This window comes from Pteropus medius, unplaced genomic scaffold (assembly GCF_902729225.1).
Source record: "Pteropus medius unplaced genomic scaffold, Ma_sr-lr_union100, whole genome shotgun sequence".
Taxonomy (NCBI): domain Eukaryota; kingdom Metazoa; phylum Chordata; class Mammalia; order Chiroptera; family Pteropodidae; genus Pteropus; species Pteropus medius.
Genome location: NW_024351073.1, coordinates 646792 through 666753, shown reverse-complemented (window position 1 = coordinate 666753; position 19962 = coordinate 646792). Strand labels below are relative to the sequence as shown.

Genomic DNA, 19962 nt, shown 5'->3' with positions numbered 1-19962 from the left:
GGTTGTAGTTGGGTTTTCCAAGACCTGCAACCAAAATTATTCTATCTAATACAAAGCTTTTCCTTAAGATAAGTTCTTTAGGATATTAAGAACATAGTGCAGCCGAACTGTCAGTTGAAATTCATGTTTTGTGTGGATATGGTTTAAAATCTTTGCACATTAGGGATTTAAAAACTGGTAATACAAATCAAAGTGTAGCTTTTAACAGATAATCTTTGGAAGTTAAGTAGCAATTATTTGTAATGTTTTCAATGTGTACTGTTAATTTGTATTAGAATTATTAAGATTTGTAAGATTCCAGTGAACTTCTAATAATATACTGTATCTTTAAATGTCATGTCCCCAGCAAAGCACAGAACTTGGAAATTAGCTGATATTGCAGCAATAGTGCACACTTATTGAAATTAGTTTATTTGGCAGATAACATTTTGCAGGTAACATAGATGTTATTTAAAATGCTAAAGGAAATAGTAAAACAGGGCTACTCACGAAATAGACAAAATGATGAATTACCTTGGAGAGTGGAGCAGGAGAAATAGTTTCTTATATGATAAAATGAGACATAGAAAATCTAAATGACACAACAGTCTTTCTGTTCTGTTTCTGAATTTATTCTAGAGCTTAAATTATATAGTTAAGTGCTTATTCAGTACCCCTCTAATTACCATGCCTTTAATTTTTCAAGTCCATTTCACAGAAAGCAGTTACCAGCCAGGGTGATGTCATTAAAATACAATCTGATTGTATCACTCCCTTGCTTAATGTACATCAATCATTTCTTTTCCACTTAAGATAAAGACCACAGTCTTTAAGATGGCACCAGAAGCCCTGCCTGATATGGCCTTACTAACATAAATCCATGCTATTGTGTTCTTTTGATTGCAAGCAACAGAAACTGACTCTAATGTTTCAGAATAAATATATAGGAGACTATGACATATCAAGGTTTAGCAACCAAGACTCACGGAAATGAAGAGACCAGGTCCTCTCCAAGGAACCTCAGCAATAGCTGGTAGATTTTATCTCTCTGGAGTGCTGACACTTATTGTGATTAGTCTTGTATCTGTGCTTCTCTGTTCTTCAATGATTCAAATTGCCAGGACAAAGAATCTCATTGGCTCAGCTTCTGTCAGACTTTAACCATTGGCTCTACTTATTATCTACCCTTGGATTTATCTCCACAAAGGCCAGTCTGTCTTGTTTATTGCTGTATAACCTGTGTCTGGCATAGAGTAAGTGCTCATTAAATATTGAACTAATGACCACCTAATTGAAAAAATGAATTGGCCATGGCCAGAAGACACTGTCAGTGAATACAGACATGGCCAATGGGGATCACTTTAGAGTTTTGGGTCCATTTCCATGGTTGCGACTGAGGCATGTGCTCTTCAGCCTTACCTTGCTCTACTTTCCCCCTTATACCAACCACCTTTAGCCTTCTTTCATTTCTCCAAACTGCCAACCTCTTCCCAAACTCAGTCTTTGCATATGTTATTCACTGTGCCTGATATGTTCTTCTCCACTGTGCTGGTTATAGGTTACCTCTCAGCTCCAAATTTATCTTTTTTGCCTGTTTTGAGAAAATATATCTGGGTCCTTTAAATATATATATTTTTTGTCAGCAGACACAGTATTCAGCTTTGTTAGCAAAGGGAGCTAGAAAGACACTACAGGAGGCAAAAGGTCTTCCTGGTTGTAGTTTCCTTTCTTGGAAGGCTCTTGCGGCATGGGCAGCTTCAGGGTCCTGCAGCACATGCAGCTTCCCTGGCACTCCCTGGGGAGTTTTGTAGCAGAGTGCCTCCTGTGAAATACCTTACCGTGAGCAGCTTTCCCCAGCACTCTGGAGGGCATGTTTCTGGCAAGTTCCAGAGGGAGGAGTTCCAGCAAGTTCCATTGATGTGGACTAGAGTTACTTCCCCGCCATTCGGCTACTCAGAACCACAAGCTCTCCAACAAAATCTGGATCAGTATTCCAGGGGTATTCCTTATCTTTGCTGTTCCTCTATTCTTCTAGATCAGCTAGTCTATTGTGCCCCTAATTCCATGTTATAGTTAATGTTTATATAAAATTTCCCCTGTTCAAATTACCACGTGGTTTCTCTCATCTGATTGCTCCCTCACCTCCACCCCACCGAATGATACTCTTCACCTGGCTAATTTTATCCTTTAGGTGCTAATGTCATTTCCTCAGAGATGCCTTCTCTGATATCTCAAATCAAATAATATCCCTTTCCTTTTCATTCATAGCATCTTCCACAATTTTAAAATTATGCATTCATGTGATTATGTCTCTCTCTTCCCCCTCTAGATCATAGGCTCTGGGAGGGTGGTGATCATGTTTATTTACTGCTATAATCCCAGTGCCCATCATAGTGCCTAATGGGTCATTAAATGAAAAGGGTAGTAAATCTTTAATGAGGTCCTACTGTATGCAAGTTACTGGTGCCAACAACAACAAAAAAATTGAACTCAATTCCTGTTCACAGGGGGCTGGTGAGTTTATATATGAAAATAAGACCCACACAAAAAATAAAAAGCAGTAAAGAGAAGTTTCCAAAAGAATGGTGTAAGTCGTAAGTACTAGTAATTCAGAGGCAATCGAAAATTTTATTTTTAAAAAGACTTTTTTATAAATATTCTGAGAAATTAATTTCTTCTTAGCTAATTGGATTTTATCCATATCGGTGGGAGAAAAATGGTACAAATGAGATTATTTTAGAAGATTTTTTTTTGGTAGATTCATAATGAGTTATTAATTTCTGAGTTTTTTAAATGTAGCATATTTTAATTCTTTGCTATTCGTATAGGTTTCCTATAGTAAAAATAGCTATAAAATTGGAGAAAATTACTCATATTTCTTATTTTCTAGGAAAGAGGTTCTCTGGCTTTAAGCACTTTCTTTAGTGTGCATTGGTGAGGGCTAGCTGTTAAACGTTTATATCTATGGTGAGAAAGTCTTCTATAAGTGGTTACTTTGGCATATCTTGGAAAAATCACAGAATCATGTATTCTGGGGTTTGGAGTGGTTAATAGTCGCATTCTGTCAAGTATGTTCATCTGGAAATGAGGGGCTATACTACACACCCTCAGATCCCGTCCAACACTCTCTGAAGTCACGCACACATTTGAGCCATCAGTTGAACAGTAATTCCCAGTGTCAAGTATGTTTCCTGCTAAAAGCTCATGGTTCTTAAATGAATCATTGAAATTATAAATTTTGTTTATAGTATATACAGCGGGTATGGCATTTAGAGATATCAGTGCTTATTAGTTTTGTTTCTTTAGCCCACATTGGTCATATAATGCGATTTTCCTAGTCTTCAGCTTCCTGGTTAGAGAGTAATATATTGACAAGATAACAGGGAGTTTTTGTTCAATTAATAACATTTGAGTATTTATTATGTGTCATAGGAGGCATTGAAGACACAGAATTAATATGTGATTCCTATCCCCTATGTTTAGGGTGAACTGAAAGAGGAAGAAACAGATGCTACATAAAGGTCAGTTATAAAGCCATTGCGGTCAATCACTTACAAATCACAACCCAGTTTGCCTATTTTTGGTTGTTCCTAGTAAATAAAAAAAACCTTCCATAATAAATAAGATAGGATGGAGATTACTCAAGATGTATTGTCAAATTGAAAAACGAAAACAGCTGGTTAAAAATTTTTTTGACCATAGGCGAGAAACTGTTGTAGCCGCCAGCCCCCAAAAGACACACGGACCACCAGAAATCAGTGAGTTATAGGAAACACGCTCTTTACTCAGCCAGCTGGGTCTGCCAGGGGTATGAAGACCCCAAATTAAGCAGCCCCGAAATGTAGAGGTACAGGGTTTTTAAGCCCTAAATCCCATTCCTCATTCTGTCAACCCACAGGTCGGTTGTGCAAGTGGGGATACAGAAGCAGAAAGCTTATTGTTAGAATGTTATGTTCCCATGGGCAATGGCCTATGTTCCCATGGCGATAGCCTATGTTCCCAAGGGCGATATCCAAGCAGTAATTTTCCAGCCAGGGACTACAAAGTGGAAGTTAGACTGGTTGACGAAGTGCTTTGAAACCCACAGTTGAGAGGATGAACTTTACACACAATGAGCGCTTTGAGGGTCTAGAGATGTATAACAATAGACATTTTTGTAAATGCAAAATTTTGGTACTATTGGACACGAGGCAGTTAACGTGCATTAAATGTGAGCTAGCTAAAGCAGATTAGAAATACAACAAACGCAGCATTTAGAAAAGCAACACAACCACGTAGACTAGGAACTCCCACTCGGTGTTAAGGGTGGAAAATTTTCAAGTGAGCAAACTAGCTAAGTCAGCTACAGGGAAGAAATATCTTTAGATATCAGGAGTTGTCCTACTCGCTTGTGTGTGGTTTAGGAACTGTATTGTATAAGATATGAAGATGGCCAATGTCTACTTCTGTAATCCATTTACTTGTTAATTAAGGGTGTTGTTCTGGGCAAAGATATGCTAACAGCCAACTTCCACTTCTGTAATCTGCTTGCTTGTTCAGGAGACCACCAGGATATGGTCTTAAGCTTTATCAGCTGCCTCCTCTGAAAGCTCGGGGCTGATCTCCTCTAGCCCTGCGTGGTAGAGAGTCAGTTGCCGGCCAGCTAATAAAGGCTCATAATTAATCTCAATTGGCTCCGTGGGTCTCAGAATCGTTTGCGCCATAACATCGGTTTGGAGCTCTCCGCCCTTATGCCCAATTAACCTCGGAGACCTGGATGAGCTACAAGGGGGCGGTCAGGCTTTCCATTTTTGACCTGGAGGTTATAATTAGGCAACCTCCTCACTACGAGACCAAAACCAACGGTCCTTTTTCCAGAATTTCCTGTTGGCTCTACTGACTACAGCTGCAGCGCAGGATAGAGAAGCAAAAGCAAAGGATTGCATAACACCCGCGCCACCAGCCAGCCGCTGCCAATCCCTGCCTCCAACACCCGGGGGTGAGCGCTGGAGCGCCGTGGGGCATGGACAGCTCCGATTGGGGGAGAGGCGTGCCCTGACATCACACCAGCCCCTAAAGTCTCAGGATTACGGGAAACAAGGGAATCCAGGAAGAATATAACCCGGAACGACTTTTACAAGCCTGGGTCTGCCCTCCTCCGGAGCTGGGGTCTGAAACCCATCAACGAAGCGAGCTCCGCCCCCACGCCCCGCCCGCGCGGTGGGATCAGGTGACCGCGGCCCGGCGCGGTCACGTGGTTGGGTCGTGCCTACGTGGTTGGGGCGCGCCCGCCTGTTGTGGCCATGGCGGCCGCAGACTCCAGTGTGGTGAAGCGAGTGGAGGAACTCGGGGACCTAGCTCAGGCCCACATACAGCAACTTAGCGAAGCCGCCGGCGAAGATGGTGAGGCAGCGGAACGGAGGGAGGCGGGCGGGCGGGCGGACAGTGGTTCAGAGCTGGCGCTCTACAGCCGTAGGGGCTGGAGGCTGCGGCCTGTGGTTCGTGTGTATCCCACGCTGGAGCTACTGAAGGTGCTGCGCTTTTGACCCCTGCTGCGCGGTCTCTTGTCCATCTCGAAGAATTCACATTGCCTGAAGCCAAGGCATTTGCGTCGAAACCGCATTTTTCATAACCATGAAAACCGCTTCTCAGTGCTGCTTGCCTTTAATTGTCTCGGTAGCGATTGGGAAAAAGGGCAAAATCCGGATAACGTACACATGAAAGTTTAAATGGTTAAAGCTGAATGATAGCATACAAGTAATGGTGGTTTTGTGTACAGTAAAGATAGCTAGGCAAGTATAATAGTTTCACTTTTTTATTGCTGCGTTGTAAATTTCTTAAGTTTGGATTCTAAACGCAACTGTAAACAATTCTGCAGAAGAGCTTTACATTGGTATAATTGAGACGATTCTTTCACGTGCATCCCCTCAATCATCACAAGGGCTCTGTCAGGATTAGAACACTTCTTTGGAAATGTCTAAGCGTTTTCCTTAGGAAAAACTGGCTTAGAATTACCTCGACTTCGGACTTTTAAGTTTAATTCTCTTTCATTACTTTCCAGCTACCTATAGATTTTACATTATTTCTTTTCGAGTTTTCAGCCTTTACTACAGATCTGTTTCAGAATTCTCGTGGACTAATTGTCATCGGACCCACAGGAAAATAGAAGTGAGACATTTACTTAAGTGACAATGGTTGTTAAATTTATGGAATAGGGTCTATGATGAAATGGCTCTAGTACTAGTGAATTATTTGCCGAAATATTTTAGGATTATATTCTTCAAAACCCACAGAATACCCAGAAGCCGACTTCTTTTTTGGTTTGTGGTAAGTGAATCCCAGGATTCACATGAATAGTTAGTTCATGAACTGTAGAAGCTATCACCTGGAAGTGTATCAAAGCTACCTCTAAATAAACTATTCATTGATCTCCACCCCACTGCAGTCTAAAGAGATCAAAGAATGTTTTTTATTCACTTACCACTGAACCCTAAAGCCATTCTCATTTTCCTATGGAAGAGTTATTTATTTCAGACTAAATCGAAGGCTAGAAATAAAAGTCATGTGGTATATAGTCACGTGGTATATATTCGTGTTTGGAGGCTTTATAGTTCTGAAAATTTACTAAAAATAATATTGGTCTATACTATGAGTTATTAATTAGCATTACTGGCATGATTTTTTTATTTTATGAAATTTAATTAGGACATGGTGCATGTATTTGAATTGAACTTGGCATTCTTAACATTTAACACTTAAAATTGTCTGGTGATATAACAACTGTATATTTATATTAAGTTTTAGAGATTGATAGTTGTTCTCTTCTTCAGATTAGATCAGAAACAGCCAGAAATTCCATCTAAGAATGTTCTCTTTATTTCTGGTCAAATTTTTTTCACTATTTCTCATCGTACAACTACAATATGTTTACTGTTTGGCGGTATGCATATATTGCCATATAGTAAGTCTTTCTGGACCCTTTCCAGTGATTATATAAGAATCACTATTGTCTTGCCAGTTGTCACTTTGAATGGTTATAGAAAAAAGATTGCATCTCATAAAAATTTTTTAAAACGCGAGCTACTATCCCCTCACCTTCAGTAATTAAGTCATGAGTTCATGTGAGATACTTCTTCAGCAATGGTTTAGTGAATTCAGTGCAGATCTTTACATTTAAAATAATCTTGCAAATTAAAGAAGTGTCAATGCAGTCTCTAAAGAAGCACATAAAGAGTGTCATGTTCCATATAATTTCAGTTCACAATAAAAATTTTTTTCTAGGTTGTATGGGTGATACTTCTGGGTTGAGGAGAAATGGGAGGACAGTGCTAAAGAAATGTTAATTCAGGTGAATAATGGACCTTACAGCAATCAGAATCTGGTCTAGATAGAAGTTAGGCCTCACTTGGGAAAACTTAAAGTCATCATCATATGATTGCCAACAGACATAATTTAAGCTGGTGGTGCTTTTCCTCCCACACTGAACAGCTTATGTATCTGTGTAAGTGCTGAGGCAGGATCAGATGGGCCCGAACCAAGTGCTACATTTTCTATCTATTGGCCAGTGAGGAGGAAAGGAGATATATTTTAGGAGGGAAGTACAGAGGGGCAAACTCAGGGACTTTAGTGTCTTTATGGTGGGCATATCTAAATTTGATTACGTGAGGTGCTACAGAAGGGTAGATAGCACCTTGATGGACACTTTGTAGTTAGGAAAGAAAAATTAATAAGAAAAGGTAAAACCATGGAAGCAAAGGCAATGTGATGCTGAAGAAAGGGAAGAAATTAGAAAATAATGTAGAGGGAGAGAGGACATATCAAAAATATTTAGTTCTAGTTCTTCCAGGTTTTGAAGGGGTAATTTGTTCTATATCTAGGTTTTTTAAAAAAATGCAAATGCATTATGTAATTTTAATTTGTATATGTATAATTGCTATTTACACACATAAATACATAAACACAACTATATTAAAGGTATAATTACTGAGTACTGATGATTTAAGACATTTGATTTAATCAGTTATGTTCTTTTGGAAAATACATTTATGAAATGTAAGTTTTCAGGGAAGCCCTCTCTGTAGATTTATGTATATTATTTGTACTAGTCCAGTAGAAGTTTTAAATTTATTTAAACATTTCAAGTATGTCAACATCAGAAAAGAAGCAATATGAAAATACAGACTGCATGTAAGAAATGGCAACAGTGAACCTAGAAAATTTTCAGTCTAGCTTTCCAGAATAAATTTCCATGATAAATTAGCTTAATAAGGATTAGGCATTATGATACCCTTTGTTTTACATAAGATATTATTACCATCATGCTGCCTCTCCAATACTGTAACATAATTTCATTTAATCATGTACATACCATTCTTTTTGTTTAAATAACACTCTGAAACTGTGAAATAATTGTCAATGTTTTTATCTTTTCCAGATCACTTTTTAATTCGGGCCTCTGCAGCACTAGAAAAATTGAAACTCTTGTGTGGAGAAGACAAAGAATGTTCAAGTCCATCAAATCTACTAGAACTTTACACACAAGTACTGAAACAGATGTGGTTTCTGACATGTTACGGGGGCAGATTGCTTATTTAGGTGGTTAATTCCAAAGTATAAGTGTGATGGAATCAGTTCATTCTCTATTTAAAGTGTTTAAATTTTTTCAAAAAATCATCTTTATAAAGCATATAGACTTGAAACTTTGAGACAGTATGCAAAGAAGTAAGATTTATTAGATGTGCTAATAAGAAAAGTCAAGGAAAAATCTTGCAGATAACAAAATTGCTTCCCTTTACAAATAATTAAGGAAACAGGAATGTGTGAAATTTCCAAGGTTTTAAAGGTTATTCAAAGGGACTAGAAGACTCTGTAAGAGCCTCAGTTATTTTTTTTCCCCTGAAATTCACTTTTCCTTAGGATTATTAACATGATTCCCCCTGCTGTTGTCATGCAAGTCTGTAAGATTGTTCTTTCCTGTTTTTCTTTTACTTTACTTTCAAATTCAGGCCTTTGTATAGACAAGACTTGTTTTCTTAGTTTTCTCAAACACTGTTGAGGCAAGTTGAAATTAAACGTAATCTCATTATAGTAACTAACATTTGTATAGTACTTTATAGTTAATAGAGTGCTTCATATGCCCTTTACTTGATCACTAAGGGATAATAAAAATGACGTGGTTATAGAAAGTAGAGTAAACTTGGTTAAGCTTCCAAAGTGCATGTTTATAACACTTAGATGCCTGGCACTGTGCTTTCTGTTAGGTAACATAAAGATGGTTTCTACCTTCAAACATCATGGTCAAATGAGCCTCTAACAACTCACAACCCCCAAAGAGCTGTTGTAATTTGGCACAGCTTTGCCTGGCTTTCTTTTCAGTGGCTCCCTGCTCATCTCATTTCTTTCACATGAGAGAGTTCTAAACATTTTAATTTCTTTCCAAGAAAAGGCAAAAGACCTAGAGATGTAGATTTACATTCCCCTGACCCCCTTGGGACTCTACTTATGTTCTGAATCAACAGGCCTTTTGCTGTAGTACACTCTTTCTGCCTTAAGCCTTCCACACAAGAACACTTATCACTTAAGTAGTGTTGTATACTGGTAATGTTTTAAAGTGCTTCACATGTGTTAATTTATTCTATCCTCAAAGCAAGGAACTTTGAAAGTCATTCAGTCTAATTTCTCAAAAACATAAAATTGACTTGTTCTTTGATTAGCCAGGTAATTAGTGGTAGAACCGATACTAGAACACAGTATTGTTGGTCTTACTCCAATAGATTAAAAAAAAGATTGGATAATTTTAAGGTGCTTGAACGGAGTGTCTTATATTTAAGAATGTTGAGAACTTAGTGTTTGAATTGCATAATGTTGGTAATATGCTGCCTTCATTGGGCGGCAGGATACATATCCAGCAAATGCTGACTCTGCATTAGGGAAAGCAGGTAAATCCTTTGACGATTCAATTTACAAAACTAATGATAGTGACCTTAACTTGATACAGCAGCCATTTGGAAAATGTTCAGAGTATATATGTATAGACAACAAAGAATATAATACTTTTCATAATATTATATATCATTAGTTTACCTTAATTAAAACATAAATATCTCCATTTTATTTTTTGAGAGGAGGAAGATTATCATTAATTGATTATTTTAGTAAAGTAGCTCTGAAGATTTCCATAAAGTCCATCTCAGATTATATTTATAGCTAAACGTTTTACATACTTTTCAAATTTAAATTCTGTGCTAGAAGATTTAAATGTCTAATAAACCATCTATACATGTAAAGTTAAACTGTAAGACTTATTCATTCAAATTTAAATCATTTAAAGATAATTGTTTTTTCTTGTAATCAGGCTATTTTGGATATGACATATTTTGAGGAGAACAAGCTAGTAGATGAAGATTTTCCTGAAGACTCTTCACAGAAAGTAAAAGAGCTGATCAGTTTTCTTTCAGAACCAGAAATTTTAGTTAAAGAAAATAATATGCATCCAAAAGTAAGTTTTACACTCATAAATTATGGTGGAATTCTTGCTATTTGTACTGTTCTTTAGAGTCTGTATATTTGTTTTCTTAAGTATGTTTTTGTCTCTGTTTTAAATTAAGATTGAAGGAGGGATATATGAGAGTTTAATATTTCAGACCAATGTTACAACTAAAGTATTATATTTTACTAAATATGCTTCAGAATATTTGTATGATAGACTTACATTGTAATTACAGTGCCGAATAATTTTCTAAACACAGATATTTGTTGTTTCTGTTCCCTTTTCTTTTTCAGATGCTGTATTTCCTTGAAGGTTCCCAGTAATCTAATTACCACATATCTCATCCTTTTTACAGTCTCATCCTCCTGGACATTTGCTGCCTTTCTTCCCATTGAGCAACCTGTCCCTCCAAGGCATTGCATGCTCCTCCTCCTCTTCATCTCTGAGAAGTCTTATCCTTTCTCTTTCCCTAGCATCTCCACTTTCTCACATGCTGGAAACATAGGCACTCCAAGGATAGCTCCTTAATCTTCTGATGGTCTCCATTCTGTCTTTGCTTTACAACCTATTCATATGCTTTTCAGTGCCATCTCTATTTAGATGATTCCAAGATTTGTGTCTAACCATGGCTATTCTTTCAAGCAAATAATTTCTCATTTTTAACTGCCTGCCACCTATCTCTTCCTAGGTATCTTTTGTGCTCTGTTTAAGAGGGGATGCTAACTGTGGAAACAAATAATCCCAAATTTTAAATGATACAGCACAGTTAAAGTTAGATTTATTAAAATTGTTTTGTTGTATATCTTTTTATTTATTCTAGCAATAGTAGAAAAAGGTAAGATCTTGTTTTAAATAATGTATATTTCTGAAAAGTTATCTTTTTAATCAGATTATGGAATACTTAAATTTCAGATCTATTAGAATTTGCTACTAAAATATTTAAATAATATTTTCTAAAAAAATTTTGTAAATTGGAGCAGTTATTTTAATTTTCATTCAGCAGTAGATTTCTGTATTTCTATTTAATTCAAAGTAAGACATTCCTGTGTAAATAGCTAAATGAAGGGCAAAATTTGTGAAATGAGAGTGTTTTTAATTGCTCAGCATTTTGAAGTTTAACTTTGACTTTTACAAATACCGAGTTTCTCTTCTTAGCTGTGTCTTTGTTGTATTTCAGCACTGCGATTTGCTTGGGGACGAACTCCTGGAATGTCTCTCTTGGCGTCGAGGAGCTCTACTTTATATGTATTGTCATTCTCTGACCAAAAGGAGAGAGTGGCTCATGAGAAAATCTAGTTTGCTTAAAGAGGTAAAAAGTCATTCTTCATATGTTTTTGGTTGTTGACACATATAGGTTTCAAAAAGCTATCTTTAGTATAGTATTGAGAGTGTGGATCAAAGGGTCCGGGTTTGCATTCCAGGTCTTTTACTTACTAGCTGTGTAATCTTAAACAAATTAGAATTGCGAAGATTAAAATAAGATAACATGTGAAAGCCCTTTGTACACTGGGAAATTCTACGTGCTTTTTTTAAATTCAGGATTTTTATTTTTTTAAATATCAGATAATCTATATTAATTTTTAAGCATTTTTTTTTCCTGAAGAAAACAAACTTGATTGTGAACCTCTGTCAGCAGATCACTTCTAAAGAACCGACGTGACCCTGTTCCTAGAAAATTGTGGCTTTCTGATTGTTTGACTCTTCTAACCAAATCAATAAATCTAAAGACCCTGTCGCAGTATTATATCACTAAGAACTCTAACGTAGATTGATTGTACCTGTGGTTTATGTGGGCCAGGAAATGAGAGGTCACACTTTTAGATGTAAAAGTTTGATCATATTGCTTCTAAATTACAGTAAATATATATTTTTAATATGTCGTCAAACTCATCTTTATTACCTTTATCCTTTTCTTCCTCTGATAACATTTTGATTCGACAAGTATATTACTGAATCGTGTTCTTAGTTAATTTTCTTTTTTCTGTCATGCCTTTAGTAATTGGAGCATTTGGAGGGTTACACTCTATAATATATATTATAAAAGTTTTGGGGTGGTGGGTTCTTAAACCATTGAAATGTAATAGCCATTAGATATATCTATATATTAGCTTGTTTTCTCTTGAGTAAATGTTGAAAGTTTCTATAGCTCTGCATATAATACTTTCAATTCTTTGGCTTTGACTTTCATTTAGTACCTTGTTGATGGAATCAGTTACTTGCTACAGATGCTAAATTATCGGTGTCCTATCCAAGTAAATGAAGGGGTTTCTTTCCAGGACCTAGACACAGCTAAATTACTGAGTGAAGGTAATGTGATCTCTTCTTGAAGTTTTTGTTTTTAAAGTTTTTTTCAATTTTAAGTTTATTATATTTCACTCTGACTTAAGTAAATTTCAAGTTACATTGTAGACAAAAATAATCAAATAGCTTTAAAAAATTCAAAGATCTTCTCATTTGTAATGTAGAAAAATACTGCTAACCTCTCTTTTTTGTAATTTTGGGAGTTATGTATCATGTTACCTTTACTTTGCATCCCCACCTAGCCCCAATCAGGTGCTAGGTTCCACTGCTTGTAACAGAAGCTGGAAGTAACTTTTAAGATAGAACTTTACCGCTCTTTCACATAGAAAAGGTCCAGAGCTGGTATGTTGGCTCCCTGGTATCATCAGTTTCCTATTTCCTCCATCATCTTTAGAGCAAGAGTCCTTCAGCTTCAGATGGAGGTACTTTATACAGAATATCATGGGAATAGTACTTCCCAGAGTTGTGCAACATGCATCCCTGTGACAATATTGCTTCCATTCTCAGTATCCCAGGATGCTCCTGGAACTCCTTACATCTCACCTATGTTTCAGTCTGTAGGAATGGCAAAAAATGTTTCTTTCACCCAAGTTTGCTCCTTTGGAGCAACCTTCTCAGAAGTTTCTTATAATACGTACAGTAGTTCCACCTACATTTCACTGGCCGGAATTTAATCACATGGATTCATGTAGCTACAAGGGAATCTGGAATGTATAGTCTTTTACCTGATACATTGCCATCCCAAATAAAATTAAGTCTCTTTACTAAGAAAAAAAAGGAAGAATAGATATTGGGTAGCAACTATTAGTTTCTGCCACAAACATCTATGCATTTACAAATGTTGAGAACTGGATTTAGAGCATCATCTGGGTTTTAGATTGAGGTGCAGGAGGGAGAACCACTTATTTTTACCATCTCTTTTTACAAATGGAGCAACTGAGGTCATGGTAAGCCAGATGACCTGTTCAAGGTCACATAGCTGGCAAGTGATGCACATGATCATGTGTGTAATCTTTTTTTTATACTTCACCTGAAATTTTGGTGGGGAAAAATCAAATACAGGGAAAAGAAAACTTCTTAGGGAAAATTCTATATTTTAATTTTATAAGTTATGTTTTAATCTTCCTCTTTCTTTGTTAGCTTCTGTAGGCTTTTCCTTTCCGTTCAAAAACATTGCATAGGAAAAAACAGCATAATTTAAGTATTGTTAACATATAACTGACTAAAGGGGTCCAAAAATGGTTACTTTCAGTTCATTCAGGCAAATAACTTGTCCTAAAATAGTTTATTGTGAATACAAAGTGCTCTTTCAGTAGGCAGGACATTTTGACCATGGAGTGTTTTGATTTATTTATGGGAACTATTTATTCCAGATAATTAGTGAACTGATTAGCTGCACTGAAAATGCCTTTCTAAAATCTCTTTACTCACCCACATGGAATGATTTAAAAGCAGGGGTGGGCACTAAAGCCTATTTAGAACTAAAGAAAGTTACATAAGTCACCAATTTTATTTATCCCATTTTTAGTCATAAGGTAAGATACTCTCATGGCCTGAAACTTTTTCTTCAAAATGCATGTGATAGTGGTGGCTTGTCGTAGATCATAGTTTGATTGCACTAGTCACTAGCTTTTATTGCTTCTACAACAGAGGAATCAAAAGAGACAGATAAGGTTACTTTTCTTCGGGGTTGGGGGGAGGGAAGCAATATTGTCTCCATAGTAGTTTTGTCACAGTGCTTAGTCCTCTTTTGCTGTTAGCTTTTTGCTCTCATTTAAAGCAGTTTGCTCCTCTGTAATTCATTTATCTCAAAATGATTAGAAGGCAGGAAGCCTACTTTTGATAGGCTAAATTACTCCTAAGACCCCGTCAAAGACATCTAATTATTTTTTCATTTTTTTGGTAGCCAATATAAAACAATTCTGAAGAATCTTCAGTACTCATTAGGGAGAAAAATTCTATAATGAGATATCAAAATATTTTCATGGCCAGATCTTAATGATAATTTTAGATAAAACTCAAAACCGTGTATATTTAGTAAGATTTTTTTTTCTTTTTCCATGGTAAGATAATCATATTGTCTTTTGAACATTACCTGTACGCTATTTACAGACTTTAAAAATTACTAAGTAATATATTTAGTGAACCTCTACCTCATTTCTGAGCCTCACTCCTCTGTGGACCCTTATAAAAATAGCCTTTTCAGAATTACCTTTTCAGAATTACTTTTTCAGAATTACCCTGGAGTTAAATAGGTTAAATCAAAATACTGGTGAGCTTTGCACACCCTTGGTTTATGCCCTTTTTATACCGACCGAGAACCACCCCTTTCCAGCTGCCCTTTGGCCTGCTGCTTAACCCAGAAACTGGACTTCAGATCCCTTAAAAGAAGTAGCTCTGAACAGGCATCGTTGCCTAGGTGACTTATTAAAAATATGGCTTCCTGTGTGCCACCTGCACACAGGTTCTTTTTTAAATAAGCTCACATAATTATGCAATCAGATTTAGACTTCACTGCTCCTGGGGGATGCCAGTGTAGTGGCCACCTTTTTCCTATGAAAGTCATCTTTCTGCCCTCACTTTCTTGAGTTTTTCTCCCTCTCCCTCCCTGCATCTCCCACTACACGGATTTGTTTGCCAAGGACATGCACAGTGCAGAGTAAAGTATTTTATTGAAAACCATGTTGGGCATTAACAGAAAAAAGAAAATCACAAGGAAATTTTGTAGCAACACAGACTGTAGCTACAGAGTAGTGATTCTTTGGGGAATAGAAAGAAAGTGCCTGATTTTTACATTGTTCATCTTTTTAGTACAATAGTTTAGTGTAGTTGATGGACCAGCTGCAGCAGCAGTATTACTGCAGGCCTTAGGACTTTGTTAAAAATGCAGATTCAGGTGGCGACTCTATAGTGTAGTGGTTAGCATGTCTGTTCTACACGTAGAAGGTCCTGGGTTTGCGCCCCAGGTGGAGCCACAGACCATAACCTGGGTGTGCCAGGCCCCCGGGGCGTCAGGCCTCGGGTGCACACTGTGAGCATATGGGAGGAGACGCCCTGCCTTCAGAGATCCCGTTCTTAAGGAGAAATGGCAACATCCATAGGTCAGGGGTGGAAATTAAAAAGGGGGAAAAAATATGCATATTCATATACCCAACCCCATAACTGAATCTGAAATTCTGGAGGTGGGGGCCCAGTTTTCAGCATTTTAGCATGTCCTCTGGGTAATTCTAATGCAGGCTAACGTTTGAGAACCACTGTGTATCATATAGCCATTCATTCTTTCCCTGGTGATATCTTCCTATAGGCCATCTGTGTACCTTATTCAGCAGTCACCCCTTGTTAATATAAAGAATGAGGCTAACTTGGAGTTGGGCATAAATTGGATCTCAGATCTCCCTTAGACAAATGCTCTCACCCTTCCCAAGTGCCTTTACCTTTGAGACATACTTCAACTCCTCCTCCCAAGGCTATAGCCTGCTTAAAAATTCCAACTTCCCTCCATTTCTGCCTCTTTTTCCTTTCTCCCTTCCACCAATCTTTTTAGGACTAATTAGGGTGTAGGATCATGTAAAAAGGATATTCAATGAAATGCTGAATATAATATAAAATATAATTCTGAATAACCTCTGATCTTTTTTTGATCTTTTAACTGTAAAGGAATAAAGTAAAAAATGACGTATAATATGTATTGTACCTATTAAGTGAATGTTTTATACATAGAAAGCATAATTAATACAGTGTAGCTGATCATATTTTCATGAATTCTGCCCTAAAATGATTATTTCTTTTATTGTTTTAACAATTTAATGAGTCAGTTCTTCTGCTGAACCTGTTCCTTCTCGCTACTATTTATAAGCTGAATTTGAGGTGAAGTGAAGAGGATAGCTATAGGAACAAATTCTGAGAGCATAGAAAGCTTGCAATAGATTCGAGATGATAGAAACTGTAACATTTTTGAAAGTTGAATTTTTCTTCCATTTTCGTGTCTCTAGTACCATCATAGTCATTTCCGATGAGCCATGTTAGGTGAGCTATTGCGATTATGATGCTCATTTATTTGAGGTAAACTTTTCTAATCATACAAGTACCTGTACATTAGAATAAATCATTTATTTATATTTTAGTAGCTTTAAGAAGTTAACTAGTGATATAATTTATAATAACATACTCAGATTTTTTTGATTCTAGGTCTGCTTGTCTTTCTACCAAATTAATATACTTTGTGTGCCACAGAGGTTTAATAATATAATTGCCCTATTCTATAATAAGAATGCTTTCAAATGTTGATTAAAATCCTGCATGTATTTCCTTTTCCTAGGAACATAAAGCATCTTAACATCCTTGATAATTTAGAATTATATGGCCTCTCAGGGTCATATTTATGCATGATAATTTCTGTAAACTCTTGTAGAAATGTAGGAGATGAAGGATACTTGACTGGAACTAAAACACTGATCCTAGAGCATAACCTAAATTAAAAGTTGTGTTTATGATGGCCTTCACGGTGACTTCTGAGTGCTCTGAAATTGTACAGAATTTAGGGTCTGTGTTCTAAGAGAGGTTCCATTGATTAGATTCGATTCTCAAGAGGTTTTAAAGAGAATCCCTAAAAGGTTAAGAACATACTGACCTAAGTGATCTTTTTAAAAAATTCTTTTACAGTACTCTCTTTTATTTATTTGGGGGTGGGGGGGAGGGTGATGTTGATGAGCCTCTTTATAGATAAAATAGAGATAGAAATGCCAATTAAATGAAGATTGTATTAGTGAAATTTGGCTTTTCTAATATAACTGTTAAATGAGAAGGAAAATTGGTTAATGACAAATTTATTAGAGTTTTAATAACTAGAGTTTCTTTTTAAAGTTTTAAATTCTAATCTCTCAATCTAAATGACTTTCCCAGGAATATTTAGCGACATTCATTTGCTGGCTATGATGTACAGTGGAGAAATGTGTTACTGGGGATTGAAGCATTGTACAGATCAACAGCCAGGAAATCATGGAGTGGATACTGGTGTTTCTGGAGCAAGCTACACTACACACAAAGAACCCTTGGATTTTCGAGAAGTAGGAGAAAAAATTTTGAAAAAGTATGTATCTGTGTGCGAAGGACCTCTGAAAGAACAAGAATGGAATACAACAAATGCAAAACAAATTTTAAACTTCTTTCAACATCACTGTAACTACTAAGTTCAGTCCTTTTCAAACAAAAACAAAAAAGACCCATGAAATGGAAAAGTTTCAGAAAAGAAGACATTTTGACACTGAATTTAAGAATATCACACTACATGAAGATGTCCAGCATGGTTACTTGTTTTTAAATGCCATTATGATTTTTCATTATATATTCTTAAGCGTCTGAAAGAACAATTCTTTGATTTCTAAAATGACATGTAATTCTAACTCATCCATTATTGATACTAAAGAGGAACCCAATTTTGCTTTACAAAGATTTTTTTTCTATTTAGATTTTTTTTCATTGTTGTAAAATATACATAGCATAAAATTGACCATTTTAACTATCTTTAGATTATTTTTTAATCTCTGTTGAACTTTGCTGTGTGTCACAGGTTAAAATCAAGTCACCTCATTGCTTTGGATATATGCTATGGATTTAAAAATTGGCAAAATAATATTCAGGTTCCATTTCTAGAATAGGATAAATAATGAAAGACTTCATGAAAGAATTATTTTATCATGTACTACTAATGGCATTAAAAATTTTTATTCTATTAAGCATTTTATAAAAATTTAAAAATGATTTTCCTCTCTTCTTTAAAAGAATGTGCATGGTTTATCAAATGAGATAAAGGTAAAACCAAGTTAGGTTAGTCCACCATTAGTCCAGTTAGCTCGTATGTCTTTAAGGCACATCTTTTCATATATACTGAAACTTTAATATTCTTTTTTGTCTTTAATAGCAGGAATGAGTGATAAAGGTCAGAGAGTCTAACTTATTATCTTGCTTACAGTCTGCCTACCTCAACTATTGTCATCTTGAGATGATCTGTCTGATGCCTTGCTGATATCTTTGATTTCCACACCAGTGACTTCATCACATTCCTGGAACTTATTCCCATGGCCACACCTCGAATATCACCATCCTGAGTTTCTCTTTCTGAAATCTTAAATTTCAATAACTGATGATAATTCTCATCTTCCTAGCTTTTTCACCTCCTCATTTTTATTGATTTTTCTCTCTTTATTCTCTCTTTCACATTTTCACAGCATCCTCCTCTTGAGTACTGCCTTTTCTCCTAAACTATCAGCCCCTTTAAGATGTTCTCCCTTTCTTATGTAGCCTCAGCCTTATGGAGCACCGACTAAAGTGCTCTCTACAGTCCCTTGAAATCTATCTTGTCCTTCAGCCTAATCATTCTGCAAGCCCTCAGCACCGAATGAATTCTGTCATCCAACTTTTCTGGATGCCAAGTTCTATGTGAAGTACATGCGGCCCTTTAAAGTGGAATCGCTGTATCTTGCCTTTAACTTCAGAGAAGCCCTCAGTATAAGCCTTTTGTTTGTTACTAGTGTGGCCCCTCTCCCTTTTCCACTATGTCTAATTCAAACCGCTAACTTTCGTCATGATTTTCTTCAGGCACTCTGTCCACTTCCCTAACATATGGCTCTTTGTCTTACAGGAAATTGAGACTATGAGGAGGCTAATTTCTATTTACCAGCTTTACCATACTCATTTTTGAAGACCAGTCTCCACTTTTTCTCTCTGCCATCCTACTCATTACCCCTGGGGCTTCTCTCTCTGCCTGCCCTTTAGGTATTGATCTTCCCTCCCCTTTTTCCTTCCTTCCTTTTTTACTTACTCTGGGTACTCTTCTTATGTGATCTCATTCATAGCCATGGCTACTTCTACTACCTATAATGTTAGCCTGACTCCCAAACCTGTAATTTGAATCCTATCTTCCCTCCTCTCTCAACCTTATTTTTAACTGCCTATTAAATACCTTCACTTAGACATCCCATAGTAATTTTAAATTCAGTATGTCCAAACCACTAATCTTTCATATAAAAATGTTTCCCATTCATGTTTTCTCTCTCTTTTTTTTTTTTTTTAATGCCTACAGCACCTGGTCTTCCTAGGTGGTCTCCCATCCAAGTACTAAACAGGCCCGACCCTGCTTAGCTTCTGAGATCAGATGGGATCGAGTGTGTTCAGGGTAGCATGGCTGTAAGCTTGTTTTCTCTTTTTTTGATTCT

At 36.5% G+C, this 19962-nt stretch overlaps 1 protein-coding gene and 1 non-coding gene across 2 annotated transcripts; one reads left to right on the top strand and one right to left on the bottom strand.

Moving 5' to 3' along the window:
• The first annotated feature begins 4577 nt into the window (after positions 1-4577).
• On the top strand, positions 4578-18705 carry RIMOC1 (RAB7A interacting MON1-CCZ1 complex subunit 1). The gene is made up of 6 exons (XM_039842585.1): positions 4578-5361; positions 8393-8499; positions 10313-10456; positions 11625-11756; positions 12640-12754; positions 17651-18705. Exons 1-6 carry the CDS (start codon positions 5262-5264, stop codon positions 17935-17937), a joined length of 885 nt encoding a protein of 294 aa, XP_039698519.1. The 5' UTR covers positions 4578-5261; the 3' UTR covers positions 17938-18705.
• Positions 18706-19820: 1115 nt separating this feature from the next.
• On the bottom strand, positions 19821-19939 carry LOC120586407 (5S ribosomal RNA). The gene has a single exon (XR_005648701.1). It is a non-coding gene; the product is annotated as a 5S ribosomal RNA (ribosomal RNA).
• Between the last annotated feature and the right edge of the window lie 23 nt (positions 19940-19962).